The sequence below is a fragment of the Poecile atricapillus genome, chromosome 2 (assembly GCF_030490865.1).
Source record: "Poecile atricapillus isolate bPoeAtr1 chromosome 2, bPoeAtr1.hap1, whole genome shotgun sequence".
Taxonomy (NCBI): Eukaryota; Metazoa; Chordata; class Aves; order Passeriformes; family Paridae; genus Poecile; species Poecile atricapillus.
This window is the reverse complement of record NC_081250.1, coordinates 42,743,425-42,769,532: the sequence shown is the minus strand read 5'-3', so window position 1 is coordinate 42,769,532 and position 26,108 is coordinate 42,743,425. Positions and strand designations below refer to the sequence as shown.

The window sequence follows — 26,108 nt, the reverse complement described above, 5'->3', positions numbered from 1 at the left end:
GAAGAAGGCATTAATGTTCAAAACACTGACACCAAGCAACTACTATAGATACCATTTCTGGTAAAGCTGTGTATATATTCATTTTCAGTTCTGAGGCAGAGCTCAGAGCTGGTGGAGTTTGTGCATCTTGCACCCTTTCTTACATATGTTTTTTTTTTTATTTTTAATATTGATAAAGACACTTGTGTGTCTTTATTTACGTATATAAATAAGAGATTATTTACATCGCTGTACAGAATAGATCTAAACTCAGTTATCAAAATGCATACACCTGCCAGTGGATTTAGTCTGTTAACACTTTGCATTTCATCTTCAAAGCACCGAACAAACATTAATTATTTACCCAGGCAACTTCCCACTCACCAAAAGGATTAAGAATAATGGGCAGGGTAAGGGATGAAGCTGAGGGAGTGCAGTGTGTTCATAAAAAGGCAGCTCACTGTGTATCTCTCTCCTGCCACAAGCACTGTAGATTTATGCCTTTATAAACTCTGCAGTCAAAGTGTAGGAGTAACCTTTGTTAACACCAGCTTGGCAAAATGGGAAAGTCCTCATTCAAAAGCAAATGATCCGCTCTTCATTTTCAAACGCTTTGGCCTCTTCTTGGCTTATCAGGTTCCCGTTCAAGCTGGAGGAGTACAACAAAAGGGATGTGAGTGAAAGTAAGGTAGTGACTGTTGCCCATCTTCTGTTTTACCAAGGCTTTGGTGCAGAGGTTTGCAGTGCCACGTGGGCTGCACGCTCCTCAACTGGGAATGGGTGTTAGGCCGGATACAGCACTGCTGTTCCCACTGCACATCCGAGGAACAAGGCTTCTCCCTCAGAAATAAAACCTGAACACACAGCTAAGCTCCAGTAACTGAACTCGGCATTGGAAACCCAGCTGTTTGCATTTCAGCAAGCAGCACATAGTTGACAAAGGTTCTTACTGTACGGTGGGCTGGTTTGAAGACATTTAAAATCTCCAAAGCATTTTATGTCTTCCATGACAACATGGAGAAAAAAAATCTGTGAAGTACTCAGGCATTATTAACGTGAAATGACTGATAGCAAAATTTTCAATTGTGGCTATGTAAAGATAATCTACATTGATACTTACACCCCTGAAAATGAGCAGCTGGGTTAAGTGCTGCTCTCAGAAATGTTGAAATCCATTAAACCATTCAGATTTATGAAATGACTTGGGTTAATGAATGCCTCTGAACATTCAGGCCAGAATCAAAAGACAGATTTCAGTCTGAAGATTCAGAATGATCTGAAGGGAAATTGATGCCTCTTCTGTAGACGAAAGCTGACAGTAGCTTTTGAAAAAAGTACCTCTTCCAGGGAACACACTAGTCAGACAGTGAGTCATTGTCTTTCTAAGCAAGAATTCAGTGTCCTTTCACTAAAACAAATACATATATTTAAAAATAAATTTCATGTTCAAAAATAAAGCAGCAGTGCTAAAACCAGCTCAGTTCTATTGACTCCTTAGGTCCCTGAGGTGAGGGAAGGAACGTGGTATTTGGCTTTCTGCCTTAAATGTACATGTGTGACTATATGATGCCCACCTAATCTAAAACAAACAAGTCTTACAAAAAGTTAATCTCCTTGTAACTTAGCACTTTCAGTATGTTTGGAGCACTGCCCAAAAAATCCAAGCACAAATTCTGCAAACCACACTAGTAATGCTGATTAAAGGTAGCCATGTCCTGCTTGTTTGGCATTTAGGTCCTGAAAAGCATGAACACATTTAGAAGTTTAAAAATAAAAACAGCATGCAAAACTTGGTGTATAAATTCAGGCCCTGATTCTGCAAACACACACATTCTTCAAATCAGTGGTACAGACAGATGTGAACCAAGAAAACGGCCTGACATTCATAACACACAAGGAAATGTTTCAATGGCAGTGGCTTTTTACCTGTTTGAAATCCACAGCTGCAACTACAACCCCTGCCTCACATAAACTTGCTCTGGATTTTTTAGGCTGGGATGTAGTAAGGCCAGTAGGGTTTTAAATGGAAAGAAAGTGTACAAAGTGAGCCTTTGAGAAAGGGACCTTTACCAGATTTCTTGAATAGTTGTGTTCTCCTTGAGAGCTTCGTTGAGGCACTTCACCCCTTTGGCTGTAATTTGATTCTGGATAAGCCTAAAAAAAAAAAAAAGAAAGCATTTCAAGTCAATCTAACATGCAAATTAATTTGCAGCACATTCACAACCTACACTCAGCTTGACATCAAGGAGCAAAGCTGTCTGCCACAAGAAAATGACTGTGATTTTATCTGTGAGAATGGTACACAGTATTGGTCAAATGTCCCACATGCACTTTCAGAAACAGACCTCAGAGTATTAATCTTTTCCTTTTAATCTTGCATGTGGGTGCATTCTGGAGATACTGAGCAATTTTAATTACACAGCTGACAAATTTCTGCTACGGACTGTTCACTAGTGGTACGGGATTGTGGTATTTGGACTGAGACAGACAAACCTCTCAGCTCTGCTTTCTTACTAAGAAGACTGTGACACATTTTTAAGTGATGTACATAAAATTCTGAGTACAGACCCTGTGTAGGCCTAGTGTTTTAGCAGTTATGATCTAGAAGCTGCCAAATCCTGCAGTCTTGCTTATCAGACCAGCAGGACCTTTGAAAAATAAAGCACTGATTTTCGACTCTGGTATAAGCAGGTGCAAGTCCCAGTGAAGACAACTTATCAGCTAAAAATGATGTCTCATCTGAGCTTAGGGAAGGAAAAAAAACCACACAATATCCTCAAGCAGTGAAACTGATGAAGAGTAGGTAACTCTTTTTAACCACTGTAGACCATCCCACTAGCTAAAGATGAACAAAGGCCACTCATCTGCATGAGTATATAGATACTCACCAGCCTAGCTTAATTTACTACTCACCTTTCAGTCTGCCAGGGTGAGCCCCATAGCTTTACCATTCCATGTGACTGGTTGCATGAATCCCTCGGGATTCAGGATGAGGCTGAAAATTGGAGTGTATTGAGCAATCTCTTAGGGAGGGAGGGGAGGAGGCCTTCCCATTAAAGGAGTTTCTGCACTTGGTATATGAATCAAAATCCAAAGGGATCCAGTAGAATCTTTCAGCTACTGGAAAAAGACTTTAATTCGGCCTCAAGTTCAACTATCTGTATAGGTAACCACCTTTTGGTATCCAATGGTGTAATCAACAAAGCAGGATATAAATTTGTGTACTGGCAGACACCCTTGGACAATACTGAGCCATGACAAAGCCATTTATCTCGATTACTATGCCTGCTTTGGCTGGGGTAAGTTTTATTATGAATTCAACCCAAACTGCTGAGTGAATTATATCTGCAGCTGTGCACAAAGAAATCAAGCACTTCCCCCACTGCCTTTTCATTTTCAGGGTGATGGGCACCACAGTTTCTGCTGCTTCCAAAACAGGCTACAAGTACTTGGCACCCATGACAGCCAGCATGCTTCCTAAGGGGCTGGAACTAGGATTAATACAGGGAGTGTGCTAGAGTGTGGTCAGCCAAGTCTTTGTAAAGCATGTAAAGGGACTCCATGACTGATGTTCCCTTGTTCACTTAAAATTAATGGATGGCCATTTTTTCTACAGCTCACATCTGCCCAACCCATCCATTTGCAACCTTTGGATTAGAAAAGTCAAAGCTGCTTTTTCTTAGAGGTGTAAAAAGTCTCACTGTGATTGCTAGAAATAACCCCTGGTTTCCTGGGGATTGATGCCTTGGAGATGAGTGTGTTGCATCAGTGTATTGCTAGCCTGAAAAGAAAGCATCGGGTAAATGCAACATGTATTTAATTATCTGTCATGTAGGTTCTTGGTTGAAGAGTTACTTTCATAGCATGATGATAAACAAAGAATTGTAATAACCTTATTCTATTCTAGCTGTCTGCTTGGGAGTTTGGTTGTTCTGTTGGTTTTCTTTTTTGGTTTTTTTTTTTTGAAACTTTTGATTTTGAGGCTGGTACCGTTTCCCTAACGAGAGATGAAATCAATCATTAGTTTGAAAGTTACCAGAAACAGCTTGAACTTTTCCCTGTATGAAAGCAGGTTCCAAATGCTAGACAGCAGCTTTATTAACTTCCCGTTAGAACTGTCTACAGCAGTCAGCTGCATCCAGACCATGCACAGAAACTGTTACTGTGACCTACATAGACTTGGAAGGTGAAGCTTTAATGTAGTGACTGCCAAAGAGCCTGTGCCACTGTGGAATGTAACTCACCATAAATGCACCAGTTTCTTGTTGACCTTCAGCATCTCTGCAAAACTCATTGCTGCCTCATCATCCAGCTCGTTTTTAGTCAACCTAAGTGGGAGAGAAAATGTTCACTTAGGATGTTGACGTTCTTTTTCAGCCCCTTGTTTTTGCAGCTTGTCTGTGACTTAGCTTTAGACAGCCAAAGGGGGATGTGCTGTTCCTGCCCTGAGCAATTTGTAAAGGCTGGACACAAAGAGATATTGAAGAGAAGCCCTGGAGGTAAAAGAGACAAGAGTATCAGATCTTTATTTCTCCAAGCAATGTTCTAGTGATACTTTCTCATGACTCTTTAGTGTCTAAAAGGTGGATGAGGTGTAGTGGGAAAAGGTACAGACAACACTGAAGAGGTGCAAAAACTGAGGACAAAGAACTTGTCTTCAGATGATGGGAAGGAGAGAAGATGGGGAAAACAAGATGGAGGGAGACATGATACTGGGTCACTGGAATGTATCCCGAAGGACACGTGCTGCTGATCCATTACTCATATCCACATTCTTCCAAAGGGATATCTTATAGCTTGCTGATAGTGAAAACATAGGGGATGAGGGTAGGGAGAGAAGGAGGAGGGGAGAGTAAGAAGGGCGATGGGATTGGAGGAAATAAAAACAGCATTTTGCTCTGGAAAAGGAAGCAGAGGAGAGACCACACTCCGGTCAATTACCAGAATATCCTCACAGAGTTGTTGTGTTGCATGGCTTCAGCAATTCTTTTGCCTCCCTCTGTCGTGATGCCATTGAATGCGAGACTGTGAAGTAAAGATACAAATGTCTAAGGAGCAGCACCGCATGGCTCTCCCACTGCCAAATACAAGGGAATATCCTGGATGATCTGCTTCCCAATCGTACAGCTCAGAATTTGTGTGTTTCAAAGGCTCACATACTTCACAATCCACTGAGCCCTTTCAACTTTTACAAGTGAGAGCAGTTCACAGGCTGCATCCTGAATGCAGGTCTGTCATGCAGTCCACAAGGTTTGCTGTCAGTGAGTTGTGCTTTTGGGGCTGACAGCACAGTTGTGCCCAGTAGTTTTGAGAGTTGAGGCTTTTAACAAGGACAAAGAGTTGTGCTTAGCAGTACTCAGGTTTTTACATGCATTTGTCATCCCTGCAGAACTGGGCACTTTGTCCTTTAAGTCTGTCAGGCATCCGAATACTTCATTCTTCTTCCAAATACAACACCTTCTGTTGTGTATGGAGAGATGAGCTTGTAAATGCTTTCCATTACAAACCACAAACATTTCTTAGTCTGCCCTTCATTATTTGAATAGACGCTGGCAAAATTGTCCAGTCAAAGTTATGCTCTGGCCTTTTGGAGTCCAAAAAAGCATCTCCCTGCCTCAAAATAATGCAAGGCCTCAAAAAACGTAGAAAGGGGAACCAAGCAGAGCAATGGCACAAGTATGTATTGGCATGAATCCCTCCTAGCTTCAGCTTAAACTGGATATTCTCAGTCCATCATGACTGGGCCTAAAAAGGGCAAATAAAGTAAACTGAAGTAGTAAGGATTATCTCCCCTTTGTCTTCACATAAAGCTACCACAGGTGCTTGCTATGAATTAGAATCATGGAGCAAGATTAGCCAGTGGGAGATAAGAAATGAAGCCAAGAGCAAGTACACTGCAGAGCAGAGGATTCACCTTGCACAAGTGCCAGCGAAGCCGAGCTTGAGACAGCACAGTTACTCCTCTTTATTTCTGCAAACACATTCATCAGCATATTTGCTCTCGTCTGAGAATCCCTGAGCTCTGATTCAAGTTCAAAATGTTTTCTTTCAAGTCTGATGCATCTGGCTGGATTGTGCAATTATGGGAAGATGGCTATTTCAGATGGCTTTTTAAGTTTAAATATATCTAGGTCACTGCACCTGTTCAGCTTTTAAGTTTTAAGCTTGACTACCCGCTGGCAGAAAAGAGGACAAGGCACCAGCTCTGAAATCCCTGGATCTGAAGTGGCAGCAATAAACTCCAGAGATCCCCAAACTCCCAGAGTATTTCTGAAGAAACTAGTGCCATGTGCCACCTTGTGGGGAAACTAAGGAGCCTTGCCTGCTCCCTCACCATGGAGGCCAGTGGAACTGGGAGACAAATGGAAAGGGTCACCATGTGCTCCAGTTGTGTGCAGGGATTCCAAAACATCTTTAAATCTTTAAATCCCCAACCAGCCAGCATTTGAAAGTCTAGCAGGGAATGGGCTGTTTAACACTGCTGACTTCTGCCCCTGCTGTGCTTCCAACCTCACCCGTGTCATGGCTCCAGCCATAAGCTTGTTTGAGATCCCTCCCTGAACACCAGTGAGGAGGACATCTCACTAGCACTGAATATGTGGTGGTGTAGCTCCACTGGAGCACAGGATGAGCCCAAATGTAAGAATGTCCCAGCCCCTACCCAAACATATTATGGCCTAAAAAGCACTTTGGTAGGAGCTGCTGCACTTTCTCAATAGAAACTCTTAACGCTGAGCTCACTGGGAACCCCATTCTGTGGCAGCTGGTGCCTCCTTCTGCTAATGCTTCCAGATCAAAATGGCACCCACTGACCATGTACCTTCACAAATGCCAGAACTCTGTGCAGCATGGGGGAGGAGGTGCAGATAGAAGAAAGGATGTCAGTCCTGTGGTATTTTTAACTTGCCTGAAGGCTGCACAAGACTCTTTGACAGAGTCTGGCCTCTGGCTTGCACCAGGGACCTCTTGGTTGCACAGTAAAGGCGGCAATACCAGATAGCATTCCAAGCCAACACTTGGTGGGAAGAGTAATTGCTTTACAGCAGGATGGAAAAGCCAGCACTGCACTGAGCTGCCTGGCTCTGCTGGTGTTTTACCTCACGTTTGTTAACTTGGGGTGGTTCCTCAGGGCCTCTGCAAATGCTTTTGCTCCTTCGTCTCCAACTTGATTACCCCACATCCTAGTGAAGAGATATATTAGGAGATATCAGTTGTGCTGCCCTACTGACTCTTAGCAATGCATTCTTCCCTGTTTCTCTCCCCTCCCCTCTTTCCCGATTACTTCACACTCTTTCAGGCTTGTGAGAAACCTGGCAGGTACCCTCCCCACTGAGGCAGGTATGTTCCACTCACTGCACATCGCACCAGTAACCTCTGCTGACTCACCAGCACCCTCAGGCCACAGCACAGAGGCAGCTCTAGGAGACAGCCTGCTGCAGCAGGAGTGCTTTTGGGATCACCTTGCTGCACACTGGTAAGAAATAGTATTTCCAATGGCAAAACAATCCTTGATTACACAAAGGCTTATTATATGTGAGAGAAGGTAACTTGGTACAAGCTGGAGAGATTTGATCAGAAACTAGGAGTACCTGGTCAAATCCTTTCTATGGAGACTAACAACTTTGAAAATTCATCCTTTATTACAAGGTTTGAAAACACCTCTGCTGAGGTCTACGTTGTTGGGTTTTTCACAGGGATCCCGGCTTGATGACTCAGAGCCACACTCAGCTTATGGGTAATTAGTTGGCAGCTCTTTTAAAATCAATTGAGCTCTGTGGTATCTAAACACATGGACTTCCAGTAAGTTCCCCAGAATTTCCTTGTCCTTCAGACCCAGTGCAGTTTGCTATTTAAACATTTCTGTCCAAGCTATCCTAAGTCCATTTGGAATGATCACTTCCTCCACAGGAGAAAATAGGAGTCCTTCACTGAAATTACAGCAAGTACAGCACAGCAGACCCAGCTATATGGAAGTGTGCAGGTTGCTCACTGTATTTGTGAAATGTTGTAGAACAACAAAATTAAAGGCCAAAAATCAGATTGTACAAATCTGATTTTCATGTTTCACAGCTACTGTGATTTTCACAATGGCCAGAGATTTTAATTCCATGTATTCAAGCACTAAATTTTAAGAAATGTGTTCTCCTGTAGAGTGAAAAAAGAAACTGGGATTCACCAGAAGTGGGGGAAAATAAATAAAATAAATCAAACCTAGCACCTTTCCTGAGAAACAGGGCAGGAACTAAAGGTTTGGAGTACATTTAGACCTCTCTCCAATAATAGCACTTTGCAGCTAGGGACAGCCTAGGAGAACATTCCCTTTTATTCCCTTTTATTCTCCCAGCTCACAACTTTATCAGGATGTGATGCAGAAGGTTTGACAGTTGTAACAATGACACTCAATAACTAGGTGCAGTGCCAATTGTCATAAAACTACACAGACTTAAAAATAACCAAGTATCTCAAGAGGAGTTGTGCTGCCATAAAGAAAGTGGCTAGCTCTACATACTGTCCTCTTGTATGTTTGTTTCTCCTTTAATGTTCTGTGAGAACAGTGAAAAAGTAAAAAAGCAGATGCCAAAACCCAAACCAAGCATTGTGTGAACTGAAGAGCAACAAAGCAGCTCTCCTTTTCCATGGAAAATGTGGCTGTGCCTCTACATTCATTTGTTCTAATGCTGCTTTTGAGGAAGGAAGGAATAGAAGGAGGACAGAAACATGAAAAAAAGGAATCCTAAGAGATTTACAGGTGCCCAGATTAAGCCCTAAGTTCTGCTCCTTAGCACTGAACTTACCCAATTTCAAACATTGTCTTGCTCTTCTGGATGGCCTGGGCAAGGCACTTCCCTCCTTCGCTTGTTATTTTGTTTGCTCCTATTCTGCACAAAATACATAAATTGATGAGGTGCATCACTTACAACTGTGCAGTTATCAGAGCACCAACCAGTTCAGAAAGCCACACAAGTATTTAAGGCTAATTAACTCTGGAGGCTGCCTGCAATTATCAAAGATTAACCCAGAGTGAAAAAATACTGCAGGCACTTGACCTTTGACTAAAAGACATAATTTTATGTTGTCTTTTGCATATTTTGTATGTCAGCCCTCCAAATCAGAAGTATTGCAGTAGAGTCTTGGGCTTGGTGCTCAGTATGTTAGAAATGAGATTTAGGAGCTGATCCTCAGGGCAAGAACCCCAGCCTTGTTTTTAATGTAATTCATAGTATCAGCAATTGCGACAGAGCTCATGAATTACATGCAGCATGTTTCGTGATGCCACAGGGAACGGAATATTTCCTGACTGTGTGTTTCCAGAAGAGACTGCAGATGATAAGCACAGACTGCAATAATTTCAAGTCTTTCTGTTGTAAGCACAGGCTCTAGGCAGCAGCATAGGTCAGTGCAGCAGTCTTTGGCTGGCATTTTACACAAAGCCTTTTCTATTTTTGGCGTATGTGGATATCAAATGGCTGGAGTTCAAGGGAGAGATAATTGCATATAGATTGATTGATTTAAAGAACAGACCAAACCCCAACCCCTCCAAGCCACTACATTTACATAAAACCGTCTTGTTTGGGTGACTTTGGGCACATGAATGTGCACTCTATCTCAAAATAATCTCTAGGGTTACTATTCAGCCTGGAAGTAACCATCTTCCAACAGTCTTTTTTTGTGAAAGCTACATTAAATAAGCAAAGCACTGTCAAAGCAGTGAAAGAACCAAAGTGCTCCTGGGTTTCAAAATTCTGCAACTATTTCAAGTAGGAAGGATGTGGCTAGAGTGGGGTTTCAGACCAAGTCAGTGGTGGAACAAGGACTAGAACCCAAGAGTCCCTGGCTGCTTGTTCTTACATTCCCACCAAAAGCTGACATTGCTGCAGTTACCTCTGGTTTCTTCTATGGTCACAATTAAACCACTGGTTAATGATCTACCCTTATGTCCAGCCAATGGACAATGCAAGCAATGCACACTCTTATCTAGGGAAGTTCCAGGAAATAAAGGGAACAACTCACTAAGTGAATCTGGGGAATTCCAGAGTTGAGGTATGACACCAGCGCAGCCTGACCCCCGTGGCCCTTTAAAGATCAGACACTAAAATGTGGTATTAAATCCAAGGGAATTTGCCTGCTGGAAGCAGCAGCAAGGTCCATGCACAATTTAAGCCTTGCTCAGGTGCTCAGATTGGATTTAGGTAAAGAACAGGTCTCATGCACTCCTTTAACTCACTACTATATTCCAGAAAAGACTATGGATTCAAGAGTTTCATCTGCTGCCATCCACTGCTAGACTATTGCAAAACAAATAAACAATAGCAACCTAATTTATATTTTATTTCAAATACAATTTTTGTCTACTCTTCCTCCTCTTTCAAGTTGCTTAACCTTAATTGGGATACTGTAGAAAGGAAAAAAATCCAACATACTTTACATACTCGAGGCTTGAACACTCTTCAATTAGTTTTGCAACATATTTGGCTCCAACATCAGTGATTTGGTTGTTGTATAAGCTTAAAGAAAAATCACATTGATAAAAATAGGTTATTGCTGCTGTTAAATATTTACAACCTGAATGTTTTATGATACACACATAGCATCTATCTTTTCCGTACGGCTTTGTACATATTCACAGTTGCTTGCATTTCTATTTTGATATATAATTCATATTGTGATGGGCTAGATATAAAATATAAGGAGACCAGACTGCAAATCATAAATATTTATATAATTTTAAAATAAATGGTCTTCACAAGCAAACAAAGCTTCCCTTTATCCCTGTGCTAGTACAGAAATAATATTGCCAGAAGATAAGTCAAAAGAGAAAACACCATGATGTACTTTTGGTCTTTTAAAAGTCATAAAATCCCCTTGCAAATATTACTGAAGAGCAGATACCTGAGCAGTTGTACTTACATTAGGGCACTGGAGGAAAAAAGCTATTCTTGGTATTCATGTTCACCTTTCAAAAAGTCATTTTTATGTAGCTACTTAACCAAGAGCAGCAAGTCAGAGCTAATGTGCCTTCTAGCTTCAACTTCATTAAGAACTAATTAAGCTCTTGAAAGAAATTGGTATCATGAACATCACACTTGAAACTGCATGTTCCTGACACCAGTCTCTACCAAGCTGTATCTGCTTTGCACAGTTGAAATAAATCAGTTTACAGCAGAGAAAACAGCAGGCTATAACTACATATGCTTCCTTGCTTGCAGTCTATCCCTTCCACAACAGAAGGCTTTTGGTATAAAAATTAGCGTGCTCACACAGTTCAGTAACCTGACAGTGGTCCACACTGTGTCACAGAAGGGTTTAATGCCAGCAGGAGGATGTGAGGGAGTGTGATGGGAGAGGAAGCTGTGGTCCTTGTCCCAGTGAACTGTTACAGAATCATTTCTAACACAAAAAGCTGCTTTGCTTAAATGAGGAGGTAGCTGTGGTTTCCACCCCACCTCTGCTGTGTCAGTACTGAGAGCAACAGAGTTTTATCTTCTAGTATCACTGCTGAGTGTTTTGCTCCCAAGAGGGTACATACCCCAAGAAAGACACAATTTGGTACTTGGAGAGTTCTTCATACAAGATCCTTACACCGTGATCTGTGACCTGATTTACGCTGAGCCTGGAAAGAAGGGAATGAAAAGTCTAAGTCAATACATCTTACAAATGTTTACAACCCAGGAGTTAACAAATAACTGGAGGCCTATGCATTTTCCTTTGATATTTTAACATGTCCTTATGCCACATACTAAAAGCTGTTCAGGGAAATGTGAGCTCAGCTTCATGTGGCTCACTCCAAAACTGATTACAATCAGAAAGTCCCAGATCTCCTAGGTAATGCTCTGGAAGCTGTCCACAGAACTGAGAACAATAAAATGTAGGAAGTCAGCCACCAGATAAACATCTCACCCTCCTTCTGTGCTTACTGTGATTTCAGGAAGAAAGTCTGCTTAACACCCTAGCAGAAGCAAGCTGTCCAAACTACTAGTCTTGCAATCTTCTTTCTGAGTATGTAGTGAAAGCCAGGCATCTTGAAAGTCACAACACATTCAGGCTTCACCAAATAAAGGTTGTGAAAAGCCCTGGCCAGAAAACAGAACTGTGCTCCCATGGGTGTGCTAGATGTTTCTAATTTTATTGTCCCAGCCAGACATGAAACAAATCAATGTCAGTTATTCACAGAATAAAAATGCTTCTTCTCACAGTTGATTTGGGGTGGGGTTTCTGTTGTTGTTGTTGTTTTGTTGTTTGTTTTTTTATTTTGTAATTTCTCAAGCTTTTTCAGCTTCACTAAATGGACAGGTTCAAGTGAAGCATTCCAATCTTCATGAATCACATTTTCTGGATAAAGCTCTCCCTGTGAAAACGTTTTGACTGCATTTAGTTTGCACACAAGCTCAGTAGCTGAGGCTTTCCTGCTGAGAGTCCCTTATCACCAACAGCCTCCCTAGCCTTTGCTAGTTAGCAACCTGGTCCCTTTGGAATGCACCAGCACACAGGAGAGATCAGCCCATTTCTACAGATCAGAACAGTCTGCTTCTTTGAAAGGGATGGTTAAGCTGTTGGAAACAACATTTCCGGACCTGCAGAAATTGCTCATTAGAAATAAAAGTTCCAACATCTGAAGATCCATAAAGACAAAAGGGCAACCTAAAAGACTATCTTGGTGCTGGGGATGATGTTAGGATCACATTGTGTATGGCATGATCACATGATAGGCACAAAGAATGAAAGGTTGGCCTTTTGCTTCTTTATTTTGTCTTACATATTTATGCATTTTCCCCAAGAGTTTCCTTATTGCTTTCTCTTGGGAGGTCAGTCAATTTGCAAATAACTGGGAAAAAAACCAAGAGTCACTGACTTTGATTTATTCCTACAGGAAAACAAGGCAAGGCACAGCCAAACAGGAGGAATAAATTCTGTTCTTAAAAAAATTCTCATGAGGCTGAAGGAGCTTTAAAAAAGATACATATGAAGTTCCTGATTTTCTGCATCTAAATCTTTGGACAAATAAGATATAGCTACATGGTACAAGCTCAAAGGGCTGGAGGTGAAACAATCTGGCATGTGATGTTAGAGGTGAAGATATAGTTCTCCCTGTTCACACCAAGCCATGTCCTCCCTTCACATCACCTCAGGGAAACACCACATATGAAGGTGTCAGCTACATCCTTTCATGGATGTACATGATAGCTTTTGTCCTATAAAAGCCAGATATTTTGACAGGATGCAAAAGCAAGAAATTCAGAGCTTCTGATCAAGCGTTATTGTGAATAGGAGATCCTCCCTTACCCCTTATGACCAAGGGCAGAAAAGGCCTCAGGCAATCTTCAGATAATGGAGGATGCCCTTATGTTTCCTTTTTCCCTTAAGCACCTTCTCTCATAAAAATCCTCTCCTGAGACAAAACAATTTGAGCTGGAGCTAACTAAACCTACAGGTTTAAACAGTCTGTGCTTCCAAGGACTTCTTACCATCCTTTCCATTTTGGTTTCCAAATTCACCGTTTATATATGCTCCTGTAACTAAATGAACAAAGATTTCAGAAGATCTGAAACATTAATTTCCAGCAGCACTAATCCTCATCTTTGTCCACTTGTGAGATCAATTCCTTCAACCCACCAGTTTGTGGAATAAACAAAGAATACACAAGGACCTGCTTCCATACAGAGACTCCTACCTGATCACTGCAAGCTTGCTGAAACAAGGCTGCAGCTGTTTTATTCCATAGTCATTGATGTTGTTGTTGTCCAAATCCAGAGCCAGGTGCTTTTGGAAGTGGTGCACAACAAAGGAGATGGCGCTGCAGTCGGCAGAGCAGGCGTTGCAGTAGGCCAGTTTGATGTAGTTGGCGTGCATGCGGCGGGCTGCCATCCTCCCCACCTTCTCACTCTGCGTCTCATACAGGCACCTCAGCATCCACACAAAGTTGGGCTGCACCTGCACCTGATTGTAGCTTTTAAGCCTGGACCGAGTGTAGCCTTTCAGATGGGATTTCATGCTCTGCCCAAGGTATGTGATGAGTGTTTTTCTCTTCCTCTTAATGACTGCAGGTGAAACTAAATGTCTGAAGAGCTTCTGCTTGGATCCAGAAAGTAGGCCACAAAGAAACATGTTGGTAAAATTAAAGTGTTCTTTATTTTGGAAAGGATCCTCCCCTGCCAGCTGTTTCTTCAGCCAGGGGATACGAAAGCAAGTAGGCTGGGCAGTCTCCATGGAAGAACATTCATTGAAAAACTCAAGTAACTCCTTGGTACCCACCTTCTCCTCCATAACCAAGAACAAAGCTGTGAAAAAGGACTGAAGGGTTAAGTGCAAGAACTCATAAGTGGCCTGATTGTTACAGCCACTGTAACCTTTAACTGTCCTGAGAAAGCCCAATTGCAAATCTTCTTCAGAGATGTTTGCCGACGAGACTTCCTCCTGCTCAAAGATAAAGGAAGAGTTCTCCATCCCTTTGTATGCCATTTTACCCAAAGCTAGAAGACTTTCCTTTCTTGTTCTGAACATCTCTGCTTGACTCCTGATATTGCTCTTCAGCAAACTTGTTTTCACAGATCGGTTCAGGTGGACTTCAATCATGAGCAAAAATACATCTGTTAATGTAACTGAACTGTCTGGAAGCTCGTGGCTGTCAAACATGGAGTGGAAGTGCTCAAAGCATTTGAAGATAATCCAGCAAAATAAAGGCACTGAACACAAACTGCAGAGATTTGGGTTAGCTTCCAGCTGGTTTGATACCAGTGCTCGTTGCCGCTCATCTTTGAAAAACATAGCTGTGTATTCCTTCAGGTTATTCCTGGAGAAACCGCGGAGCACCACCTTCTTCCTAATGATGTTTTTTTGGATCTCAGTTCCTGTCCTGGCGGTAAGAATTTTCTTGGATCCCTTAAGAAGCTTTCCTCTGAGAAGGCTTACAAGCAGCGCCAGGGGGTGGATGGGTTCATTGGGTGAGCATATCTCAGGTACACTGCTGAGATCAAAGTTGGAATAGATCTCATCAAAGCCATCAAAAGTGAAAAGAACTGTATGAGGGAACTGCAAGATGTAATGGAACACTTCTGTGGGGTCCTGGTCTGGGTAGCAATTATACTTGAAGAGCAGATCTTTCAAACATATGACTTCATCTTCCTTGAAGCAGCTAAACATCCTACACCGAAAACGGAAGAAAAACTTGGCCCCTATGTCCAATTCTTTTCTGGCCCAAAGGCTTTGTATCTTTTGCAGCAAGATGGATTTTCCAATTCCTGCATCACCGTAGACATAAACAGTCTCTCCATCTTCATTAATTAGCCCAGTTGCATCATCAAAAAGGGCTTCTAATTGACCCACCTGGCCAAGACTCTCATTGGTAAAACTGACCAGCTCCATAATACTGTTGGAGTAGATTTCTTCAAGGACCATCTCCTCCTTCTGAGCGTACAACATAACAAACTTGGAGTCCCGTCCCAGCTCATGTCTGAGTTTCTGGCAATACCTGCTAACTAAAGAGACAGTGAACTATTATTAAAGAGACTATTATTTAAAAACCTATGTATACAATGACCCACCTCTTTGGAAGCTCATGGGGTAATAAACAAAAGTAATTCTAATGTGAAAAGGGTTCTTTGGCAGATTAATTCTATTTGTGCTGCCATCATCACTCACTTGGGAAATTCAGGTGCTAAAGAAAGCAAGCCACCAGTTCCTAAAGCCAGTACTGATGCTGCATTGGTTTAAGGGGCTGCTACCCTTCAGCTGAGACTCAAAGCCAAGCCCCTGACCCTTTGTTAAAGGCTGTTTAACTCTCTGCAAAGGCTTGTTGGAGTTGTTGGTCACTGATGTCACTGTACTTATATTCTGCCTACAGTTGTATCAGGTAGGTGGTTATTCTTTCCTAACTTCTTTAGTCATTTATATTATTGGAAGTAGAAGCCATGCATTTTGAAAGCCATTTGCTTTTAGAAAGCAAATGCCAGGCACCTGAAAAGACTTGTTTAAGATGACAAAAAGAAAGAGAATCTCAGTTATTGTGCAACACTGGCTTGTGTTTTTCAACAGAAACTTCATTTCAGATGGGGACAAAGTAATTTTTATATTTATGTAGTATGAAAAAACCACTCCAGAGGAAATAATTTCTGCAATACTTAAACTCTGATTTTTAGGGTTGCTAAAAATCATCATTTAGGATGACAGAATAATTCTGTTTGGAAGGGACTTCAGAAGGTCTAGTCCTACCTCCTGCTGAGAATGGGATAATTTCTGACATCAGAGGAGGTTACTCTGGGCTCAGAGGTTACTCTTACTCCTCAGGGCTTTGTCTAGTTGGATCCTGAAAACCTCCAGGCATGGAGACTGCCTCCCTGGGCAACCTGCCTCACTTCTTGACTGTTCTCATGAAATACTGGCTAGTCCATGGCTAAAACATCACAGTGTTGCTAGTAAATTGTAGTAGAGGTCTACAAAATACTACAGCTGGCACAAGGTGCTTCTGCCAATGTGTTACATACCCACAAATGCAGAAAGAGCCTGAGTTTAACAGAACAGGATGTAATTTATCAACATCACCCTTGTGTAATACAGTGTGCCTTTTAATTTGGCTACCACTGCTAACAAGCACACAGGTATTTTTCCTGTCTGTGCCTGCCTCAACTCTTACTGTCCTGTCTGTCACCTGTCTGGAGCTTCCTACATAGCAGGGCAGTTCTAAGGGAAGGGATAGAAATGCATGACCTTACCTGGATCTGTATTTACCACAGGTTTACTACAAATATTCTCTGAAGGCTCGTAACCTATTTCCTCCAGCCAAGGCTGAAGTTCATAGTAAGCATCGGTGACTTTCTGCAGGACAAAGATGAAATATTCCGAAACTTCTTCTCCCTTGCTTTGAACCAAGTCTAGAATTTTGCGAACCTGAAGAAACACCACAGGAAAGATCATTGATACACAGCATTTTATCACAGTTGTACTTGTCAACTGCTTTAGGATCTTTTCTGGGCTGGAGCAGGGGGGTCCAAAATCAAAACTGGTGCTTCAAAAAGGTGAAATCAAAATCTAGCTCTGAATTGGAACCATCACAAAACTAAACTGCCGTTTGTGTTTGAATGCTGTGAGACAGTTGGTTCTGCAAGTCAAGGTCTGAACTTGTAGCTCAATCACACTAACCAGAAACAAAATTGATAAATACCACTCCTCAAGAGGGAACCCAAAGGATTTACTCAGCTTGGCTAGATAGTGTATTTTAAATCCTGTGCTGTTTAAAATTAAAATAGAGGTGGTTCCTCACTGCCCTAAATTCACCCTCACTCCAGTCACATTTGGCTTTACCTCAGGATCCAGCCAGGTCTAGAGCAGGGTAGGCTGAATCCCTCCCTGGATCTTGACACTGAGCCAAAACCCTGTAACTTTTCCTTCCAACACAACAACTCAATTCTCCAGGCTCTCCCTGTACAATGGCCCCACTGCCTGTTAGTTACTACCAAAACTAATGGCTACCAGGCAGTGGCTGGAGCAGTTCAGCACAAAGTGTCACCTCCATGGGCCAGGCAGAGGGTGACCTCTGTGCACAGTAAGGCAGTCCTAGGACAAAACCCTCTGTAAGACAGAGCAGTCATCTGGTGGCATGTTTTGAATGTCAGGATCCCCTTGCTAAAAATGAAGAATGCAGTTCTAAACCAAAGGGTTTCCAGAGACTATGGTCTCTTGTGAGCTTAAATCAGGGTGATGTACATGCAGCACAGCAAACACATGGAGCTTTTTCTGACAATTTGTATGCTCTGAAAAGCAATTTTATGCCTTCCAGAGAAGCTCTCACAGAGTCCACTTCACTTAGGCTACTGTGGCCTGCTCTCTGTCTCCGCCTAGACTCCTGATGCATGGCCTCCCCCTCAGCTTTGGTACAACCATGCATATTATGCTGAACAATAAGAAATTGAGATAATCATACAGTGTGCATTTATTCAGCTTTGACCCTACACACAGTGTGAGCACTGTGTTACCATTTCAATATGCCAGCAAGAATGATTATTTTATGAAAATCTGCACTGTTGGCGAAGTCCAAGGTCTTTGAATTTTTTATGGTTTGCCTGCCCCTAACTGTGACAGGGTTCTGAAGATGCCTGATTGTTTCCTACATCAACCAATCTCCTCAGCCATTTCAACTTATGATGCAAAGATCAACTGTGTACACAGTAATTTTCTCCTAACGAAAGGAAATAATTTTTGCTACTGACATCCAAAGATTAATTAAAACCCCAAATATGCCAGGATACATCAATTTTCCCTAGAAACATTTACAGCCTACATAGGTCTTTAAAGAGAAAGGAAGGTGTTCATACAGACAACAAACAATCATTAACTTCTAAAACAACATTTCATTTCTCTCTCTCCTAAAGCAGGATGATCTGTCCCACAGCATCCTAAAGCAGATTTTCCTTGCTATCCTCTAACAACCATTTGGCCACCTCTTTATCAGAGGACAAAGCTGCAGCTGGGAGGGACAGAACAGCAATTATCACCCTGCTAAGTTCTCAGAGCTGCCAATGAGCATAACCAGCAGTGCCAGCCGTGCTGGAAAGGGACATGCTGGAGACAGTCATCCAGGAAGAATGGGGTGGGAAAACTCCAAAATAACAAAGATTAGAAAATGTATGAGAAAATGTAAAAATGTAAAACCTTAAAATCTGGTGATAAACTGAAAGTCACCAAAAGCTTCACTGGCCAGAGGAAAAAAAATTATACCTTATCTGCTTGAGTGGGAAACTGGACAACAATCTCTGCATCTTCAGTGGAGAAGTAGTCGTTCTTAATCAAGTTATCAATCAAACACTGCGTGTTTCGGATCCTGCTGACCAGAAGCTCTCGGTGAACCTTCAGCAAAGCAATGAAGGACTGAGGGCTTGCTCCTGGAGGTTTTTTCACTGAAATGTCCACATTAGCACAAAGTTGGCCTTCCATAGTTGAGATACCAAAAAGCTGTTCCACCAAGCCTCATCTTTGAAAAACTGTCCGTTTGTAGTGACAGGTCAGCTTGGATTTAACTTCAGGCAAACAAGAAATCTGTCCTTCATATCACCAAGCCTGCAAAAAGTAATTGTACAGAATCTCAGTTTAAACTTTATTCTATGCAGATACATCCTTCAATTAGATATCTCAGAATACTCCCAAGCTCTGTGTAGTGTCATGGCCAACTTTTTAATAACATTTCTTCCTCAGGTACTTCCATTTATTTGTTCAGGTTTTGAAAAATAAAATATATTCAAGTCTCCCTCCTGTACCAGTATTTTACTCTAGCTTGCCTCGAACACCACCACTGGCATCTGCTTTATTAACTGCCTGTTCCTAGTGCATAATTTAATATTTTTTATTAGCTTTTCATGTTTCAGTAGAAAAAGCAGGGCATCTGTCCAAACATAATCTGGACAACGAAATAAACGGAATAAAATTATACCTCACAGCAATTAATTTTGTAGGGGGAATTAATTTATAGTAGCAATTCACTCTACTTTTTCATTGTTAAAACAAGAGACTGTGTAAGTGCTGCAAATATAATACCTGTTCCTGAAAGCTCCTGAAATCTCAGGCAGTTTTAGCTAAACTAGGGAAAACAGTTTAGCTTCAGGACACAAGGTTCACCAACACCAGGAGGGATGTTATGTTGAAACCATACTCTTTAGCATGAATGCACTCTCCTTGTCAGCAAATATATACACAGTGTACATATTCTTGTTCTCTAGACCACCTCTTGGGAGCTCTTTTTAGATGTCCATTTATTCCTATTTTTCTCCACAAGGCATAAAGCAAGAGGAGTCAGGATCAGACTGCTCTCTACTGCAGGGCTTCTTGTAATTGTAGTGAATGTGCCTATCATATAGTAGGCCTGAAGTTATATTGTAATTACAAATCAAAGGTAACTACATTTAGGTACTATTTAGGTACAAACTTGCACATATGATTTTCCATGCAGGAAGCTAATTTTTTGCCAAGATCACAACTGAATCACCTCCACACAAACAATGAGAATCTGCATGATCAACACAAATGACTGACAGCCCCCAGTAACAGTTAAAAAATACTGTTGTTTCAGCAGATCAAGGGGTATCTGGAAGAATGTTCTTAGATTCTGATTACAATCATATTAACAAAACCAAAAGTCAAAACCCCTCAACAATTCTGTAAATGTGCCAACTCTGCCACTACAAAATTCTCACAATTTCCCCAGACATTTGCAGTGAAGGGGAACTTTTTCAAATGCTCCCCAGCACTCCCCTGTCAAGCTATAACTTAGCCCTGCCAGCACACAGATTATTCTGAGTGACCTGCTACTGGAACAATCACACTTCAAGGTGTTCTCTTTATCAGAACCTGCTGTCTGCATTAGTGAAGCTTCTCCTGCTGGATGCTGGAGAAAGACACAGTTTTATGCTACTGCATTTTAGTGATACTATCTACACTCAAACCAGCAGGGCAAACCAGCTTAGCTCCTCGGATTTCCTAATAGGTCCAAACTTATGGTTGCTGGCCTGCATGGATGCAGATAACTGCATTAAGAGTTGGGCTCTCCAAGGGCTGAGATCTGGCAAATCCCCAGCATAACCGTTCTGGGTCACTGCCAACTCCCAAAATGGCAAAACTGTTTCAAACAAACGGAATGTAACCAAGTGATCTTTCTTACCACACCAGTAAGTAAGTAAGTGACTGCATCTACTCAGACAAATCTACTTTTCATTACCCAATTCTGATGACCCACCCGAGGAAGTGGCTGATTTCTGAGTCACTCAGCTTCCCAGAAGCCCCACTGGCACATCTCTTTGCACAAGAAAGCTCATTCCATAAATGAAGACCAAGTGTGTTGAAAATATAACTTAGTCTTAAACTTTTGTAGGCTTTAGTTAAATAGATAGCATAATCTTAAAACATGCAATAAAAATATTAACCCTATTCTTTCAAGCTACTGCATCCACCCAACATTCTCTGTTTGCTTTGGCTATTCTAGGACCACATTTTTCTAATGGATCTTCTTTCTTCGTACTTTGTAAAAAGAACTGAGACACATATTCAGAAAACCATAAGAAGGAACCAACATGCTGCCAAGTGTACATACCATATAGAAGTATTTTCTTCACTATTTCAGTTCTATCTACAAAGAGCAGAAGAAAAAAAAAGAAGAAATACAGCAGCAAGACAGAACATGAAAAATATGGAATGACCAGGAGGTTTCAAAGATGTTTGCCCTGCATCTGACTACATGCAAATCAGTAGAAATCATGGTTGCTACTGGAAGGGGTGTGCACACATGCTGCAGGACAGAGCACATTCTCTTTCACACAGAGTGATCTGCAGGAGAATGGAGAAACAAGAAACCACAAAAAGGAATATAAAGTGAGGCTAAACATCAGGGAGAAAAGAAGAAAGAACAAAAATGCCAAGCAGGGAAAGTCAGGACTGGCAATGTGAATTCTGTGCATGATGATGTACTCAGTGAAATTTTCAATGAAAATATTAAATTTCATGCAAAACCCCACACCAGCCAGTATTGGAGGTACTTAATACTTTTCATCAGTCCTTTTAAGTAAGAAAAAATGTAAATTTCCACCATCCACAGACTAAGAAAATCCATGCCAGACAAAGAACTGAACACTTTAAATGGTGCTGGAAGACTACCTGCTACCTGTATTCATAGCAAAGTGTATCAGCTGTATGAAGAAATTTGACATATATTGAAACACGATTCTGTTTCACTAAAGCTTTTCTTTGTGTTGTTGGGGATTTTTTTGCTGTTGTTTTTTTTTTTTGGGTGGGGGGTTGTTTTTAAAAACGTGAGGCCAGTGTGTGACAACATGAGGTTTCTGGCTTATCTGCAAGCCCATCACCTCTCTTTCTGGAAAGAGTCCCAGCTTCCACAGGGCTCCAATAATTTTTTTCAGTAAGGGAACACAAGGTTACTATGTCTCTTGTGGAAGGATCTGTCAGTTTTACAATGCTAGGTTACACATCTGGTATGTTTAAAGGTAAATGCTTATGCAGTTTATAAACAGGCATTGAAAGCACTTCCTTTCTAGAGTGCATACAGTGTTCTTCGCCTTATCTTGAGCCCTGCAGATGCTGGATTCAATTCCAGTGCAATTCGTGTGACTGATGTTGCATCAGCCACGAGGATGCTGTTAGAAAAGACTGAGACATACATTGATGTGAGACACATCAGTGTACTGCCTTCCATTTTTGAAAGGGCTAAAATGAATAAAATCATTTTTCTGAAGGACGCCTTAAGGCTCTTACAAGTTATGGTCAAAACAGATCACCTGTTCTAACAGCAACAGCTTGTGAACACATCTATTTGGAGAAATGAGCAAGAAAAAGGGAAAAATCTGCAAGCTTGACAGAGTAGCTGACCTAAGGAGGAATGGAGACAGACAAGACAGATGATACCTGAGTGAAGCAGGAGTCTGGTACGGGGAGACAAACAGGAGAAACACTCGTGTGGAAAAGCTTCCTATCTGGGAACAGAATGGACTTATTATTCCCAAGAGGAAAAATAAAAAAAAAACAAAACAATTACTTACTGAAGAAGCTGCCAATGATGTTGGAGAGGAAATGCAGTTAGCCATTTTGAGGACAGCAAAGTCCATCAGGTGAAGAAGGCAACAAACAGACCAGAAGGAATTGAAAAGAACCTGAGAGCAGAATACTTACCCACTTACCCACCAAGAAGAAAAGTAAGACAGGGTCTTGGCCAAATGAAATGTTGACGGGGATTGAAGTGATATGAGAAGCAGCAGCAAGTGTGGCAATCATAAACCTGTGCAACTGAGAATAAAAAGAGGAAACAAGATGGGGATCAGGCCAGGAATAAGGAGGGAAATGAAAAAGGGAAATGAAATTTGTCATACTAAGAGGTACAGTAAAAGCATCAGTACTTCCAGCAAGGTTTTGTACAATCCATGTCAATAAGATGCAGTGGCGCCAGTGTCTACTGCATGAAGGCACTCACTGGCACTTTTATCTTGTGTTTCCTCTGAGCTCCCTCTACTCTCAGCATTGTGCAAGCATATATGCATTTCTACTTTTCCTGGCCTTGCCATCCTCACATCCTCTTTTTACTAAGGTCTCCTAGCTCTTTCTTCTAGCAAAACTGTCTGTTCCACTCCCAGTGCTGCAAGACCCCTGGCAGCAAAGAATGTGCTGGTTTATTGCAACGAAGTCTTGTCAAAGGTAAATGCTGTATGTAAAGGGGCTAAAGAATCTTACAGAAAAGCTAAAAAACATTTCAACTTTTGGGTCAGCTAGGGAGTTGAGTCCCTTATTGAGCTGACTGCTCCCAGGGAGACTGTGTAGGATGATACAATAAAGGTAATACAAGGAGCAACTTAATTAACAACTGTCCCTCAAAGCAACTGATTTGAGACCAATCTAGAATATTTCTGAAGAGCTGAAAACTCAATCAATACTACTTCTTCTGCAACCTTGCATAAGTTCTTCTGACAAAAACTGTTCCTCTAAATTGCCTGTGAAATCAAGTCCTGTGCTACTTACCTAGTTACCTGCAGCCAGTAGCTGGAATATGTTCAGGATTTACACAACACCTAGTATCCAGCTCTGGCAGGAAAACAGTGAAGCACACAAACCTGAGTGCCAACCCAGGGCTAGTGGAGTCCCCACTAGTACAGCCTTCTGTCTTGTAGCATTCAAAACACAATCAATCTTCCAGAGGTGGCTGTATGAAAGCAATGCTCCGTTTCACATGAAATGGAGCCCTATGACCTTTATGTCTCCAAGTCAGATTTGTTTCCTGAGAAAAGGTATTTTACAGTGCCAGTTACTCACTACAGAGTCCTTACAGCAAGAGAACTGGAAACTTTGCTATGCTTGGTAATCTGGATTCTGTCAGGCCAGCATAAATTCAGCTTTTTTGCTATCATTGGGAGAGACAGAAAAGGGACTGATTTTCCACGTCTTATGTCATGCATGCAACAGCAGTCAGTTTTTGACTATAATTAGTGAATAAAACACCCATTTCCACACAACAGCTCTCACATTTAAAAGAACTTCAGCTATTTTACTTAGATCAAGAACAGTAAAAACATGCAGAGATCAGAGGTAAATGGGCACATATGCTACAGAAAAAGTCTGCATGTTTGATGAGAAGCAATGCAATGTATTCCCAAAGGATTAAAAACCAGCCTTTTATTATTATAGCAAAAATGGTGCAGTGGTAGAGCTCGTACAGAGCCCCTGTGCAGATCTTAAATTATTCTGTTTGTGTGAATCAAAGCATGCTCATCACACCCCACTTCACAATCTCTAAGAATCATCACTGATGCTACATATGTCAATAAATGCCCAGGGAGCCATATGTTAACATCACGTTCCTGTAAATCCATTACAACTCATGTGCTCTTGCATAGCTCTGGGGTCACAGAGATCAACATCTTTCAGTGGTTCTTCTTCCCTCCTCCCCCCTCACTCATCTTATGACTCCATCATAAGCTTTTGTAAGCATCTGTAGTTATTTGAAGAGCAACAGATGTAAAAGAACACAGTAGAAATTATTTCTGCCTCCATCTGGTAAAATGACGAGTTTTTCTTGAAAAGGCACAGGCTTTGACAGAAATATTCACATCCCTCACAGGTTTTGTTCTTATATATCTTAACAGATTCTTTTGTACAGAAAGAGAACCTTATATGTAGTGTTTGGATGCATTAAGAAATCTCTGTCAGGAAGACTTGATATGGCTTCCCTGTAACTCCTTCCCAGGGGGAAAAGATCAAGAAATAATAAGGAGCCACTACTAGAAAGCAATGAAACTTTCTCCAAGCAGAGAAATCTTGGGGATTTTTTTTTTTTTTTAAAGACAGAGGAGGAGCGGGCAATTTACTGCTGCCTATAAACACGGAACTGCTTTTCTACTCTCATCTACTATCTTCACATTCAACCAGCAGTGAATCCTAGACGGAAAGTTGCAGCTGATGGAATCACGGTCACGGGGCACCATCCTGCCCTACGAACCGCTCCCGCCTCCTTCTCTTCCAGCTTCTTTCGCCTTTGGTGAGCCAAGCAGCGGGGCCTAAGGGAGCGCCGCCCGAGTCCGCGCATGGATTCGGATCTCCGGCTTTCGGGAAAGCAAATGGCTCACTGTACCCCGCGGCGGGCGCCAGGGCAGCAGGGGAGCGGTGCCTTCCTCCTCCTCCTCCGTCCCTGGGAGCTCGCCACCCTTCCCCAACAGCCCTCAGGAACAGCACATCCTCGCCAGCACCTGGAACACCGTTTACGCCGGGCAGCGCTGCTGTGTTCCGTACGAAGGCGCTGCCGCCCGTCCCCGCTCCCCGTCAGACAGCGCCAGCCGCCGCCTCCCCCGGGCGGGAGGGAGCCTCCCGAGGGAACACGAAGGAGCCCTCAAGTTTCCAGCTCGGGAGCGGCGCAGCCCTTCCCCTCCCACCTTGCGAGCCTTTCAGGCCGTACCACAGAAACTTTGCGTTACGGAAAGCAGACACTCGAGCTCACAGCCGCCAGCCCTCTCCCCTGGCAGCCCGCCTGCGCCCCGGCCCTTCCCCGGCACTCACCGTGGCGGCGAAGGGACGGAGGCCAGGGGAGGAGCCCACGGGCGCTTCCCTCACCCCTCCCGCCCCATACACGGCCTCTCCTCCCCAGTGGGAAGCGGCTCCTCCCCGCTCAGGAATGGCCGAAGGCTTCTCCTTCATCAGCATGGCATTGCCCTCCGCACCCACCCCTCCTCCCCCGAGAGCTGCCGGGGGTCCCTCGGTAGCGACTATTGCCCTCAGTCGAGCTCCCCCGCAAGGACACTGCCGACACACTGCTGCTGTTTTCTTCACCCATTTAGAGGTTGAAAAGCCCAAAGGCGCAAGGTAAGGGTAAGGCAAAAGAAGTGGTGCTGATGCAGAGGAATGTTTCATGCATAGTTTTGCGCTCCCTACATTAACAAACGCAGACAGCTAGTGGAGGCTTCAGCTGCATTCCCACACCACCAGTTTTCATTTACATAAGCAACGCAGTCTGCACAGGGAAGTCGTGGAGTCTTCCTCTCCAGAGACATTCCAAACCCACCTGGATGTGTTCCTGTCACCGGCTCGAGGTGAGCCGGCCCTGGCAGGGTGTTGGACTGGATGATCTCCAGAGGTCCCTTCCAACCTTAACAATCTGTGAT

The 26,108-nt window shown here is 42.5% G+C and overlaps 1 protein-coding gene across 9 annotated transcripts; it reads right to left on the bottom strand.

Moving 5' to 3' along the window:
• Window positions 1-454: 454 nt before the first annotated feature.
• On the bottom strand, window positions 455-25,537 carry NOD1 (nucleotide binding oligomerization domain containing 1). Of its 9 annotated transcripts, none has more exons than XM_058831897.1 (14): window positions 25,507-25,537; window positions 22,639-22,752; window positions 22,375-22,442; window positions 18,688-19,026; window positions 16,686-16,860; window positions 13,649-15,452; window positions 11,507-11,590; window positions 10,401-10,484; window positions 8,775-8,858; window positions 7,077-7,160; window positions 4,921-5,004; window positions 4,224-4,307; window positions 2,050-2,133; window positions 455-628 (listed from the first exon to the last, which is right to left on the bottom strand). In XM_058831897.1, exons 4-14 carry the CDS (start codon window positions 18,901-18,903, stop codon window positions 556-558), a joined length of 2,856 nt encoding a protein of 951 aa, XP_058687880.1. In that variant the 5' UTR covers window positions 18,904-19,026; window positions 22,375-22,442; window positions 22,639-22,752; window positions 25,507-25,537; the 3' UTR covers window positions 455-555. The 9 variants fall into 9 exon arrangements, 8 of the variants coding, with proteins under 8 accessions (XP_058687880.1, XP_058687875.1, XP_058687878.1 ...); XM_058831892.1 differs by lacking the exon at window positions 25,507-25,537 and adding an exon at window positions 21,050-21,085 and having other exon boundaries at window positions 22,639-25,494; XM_058831895.1 differs by lacking the exon at window positions 25,507-25,537 and adding an exon at window positions 25,383-25,481.
• Between the last annotated feature and the right edge of the window lie 571 nt (window positions 25,538-26,108).

Excerpts from the sequence above, each read along its gene's own strand:
- NOD1 (XM_058831897.1), bottom strand. The coding sequence starts at position 18,903 with ATGGAAGGCCAACTTTGTGCTAATGTGGACATTTCAGTGAAAAAACCT. Across the intron at positions 15,453-16,685 it reads TGTGGTAAATACAGATCCAG|TTAGCAGGTATTGCCAGAAA; the intron begins GTAAGGTCATGC and ends CTGTCTCTTTAG. Across the intron at positions 2,134-4,223 it reads AAGAAACTGGTGCATTTATG|GCTTATCCAGAATCAAATTA; the intron begins GTGAGTTACATT and ends TTTTTTTTTTAG.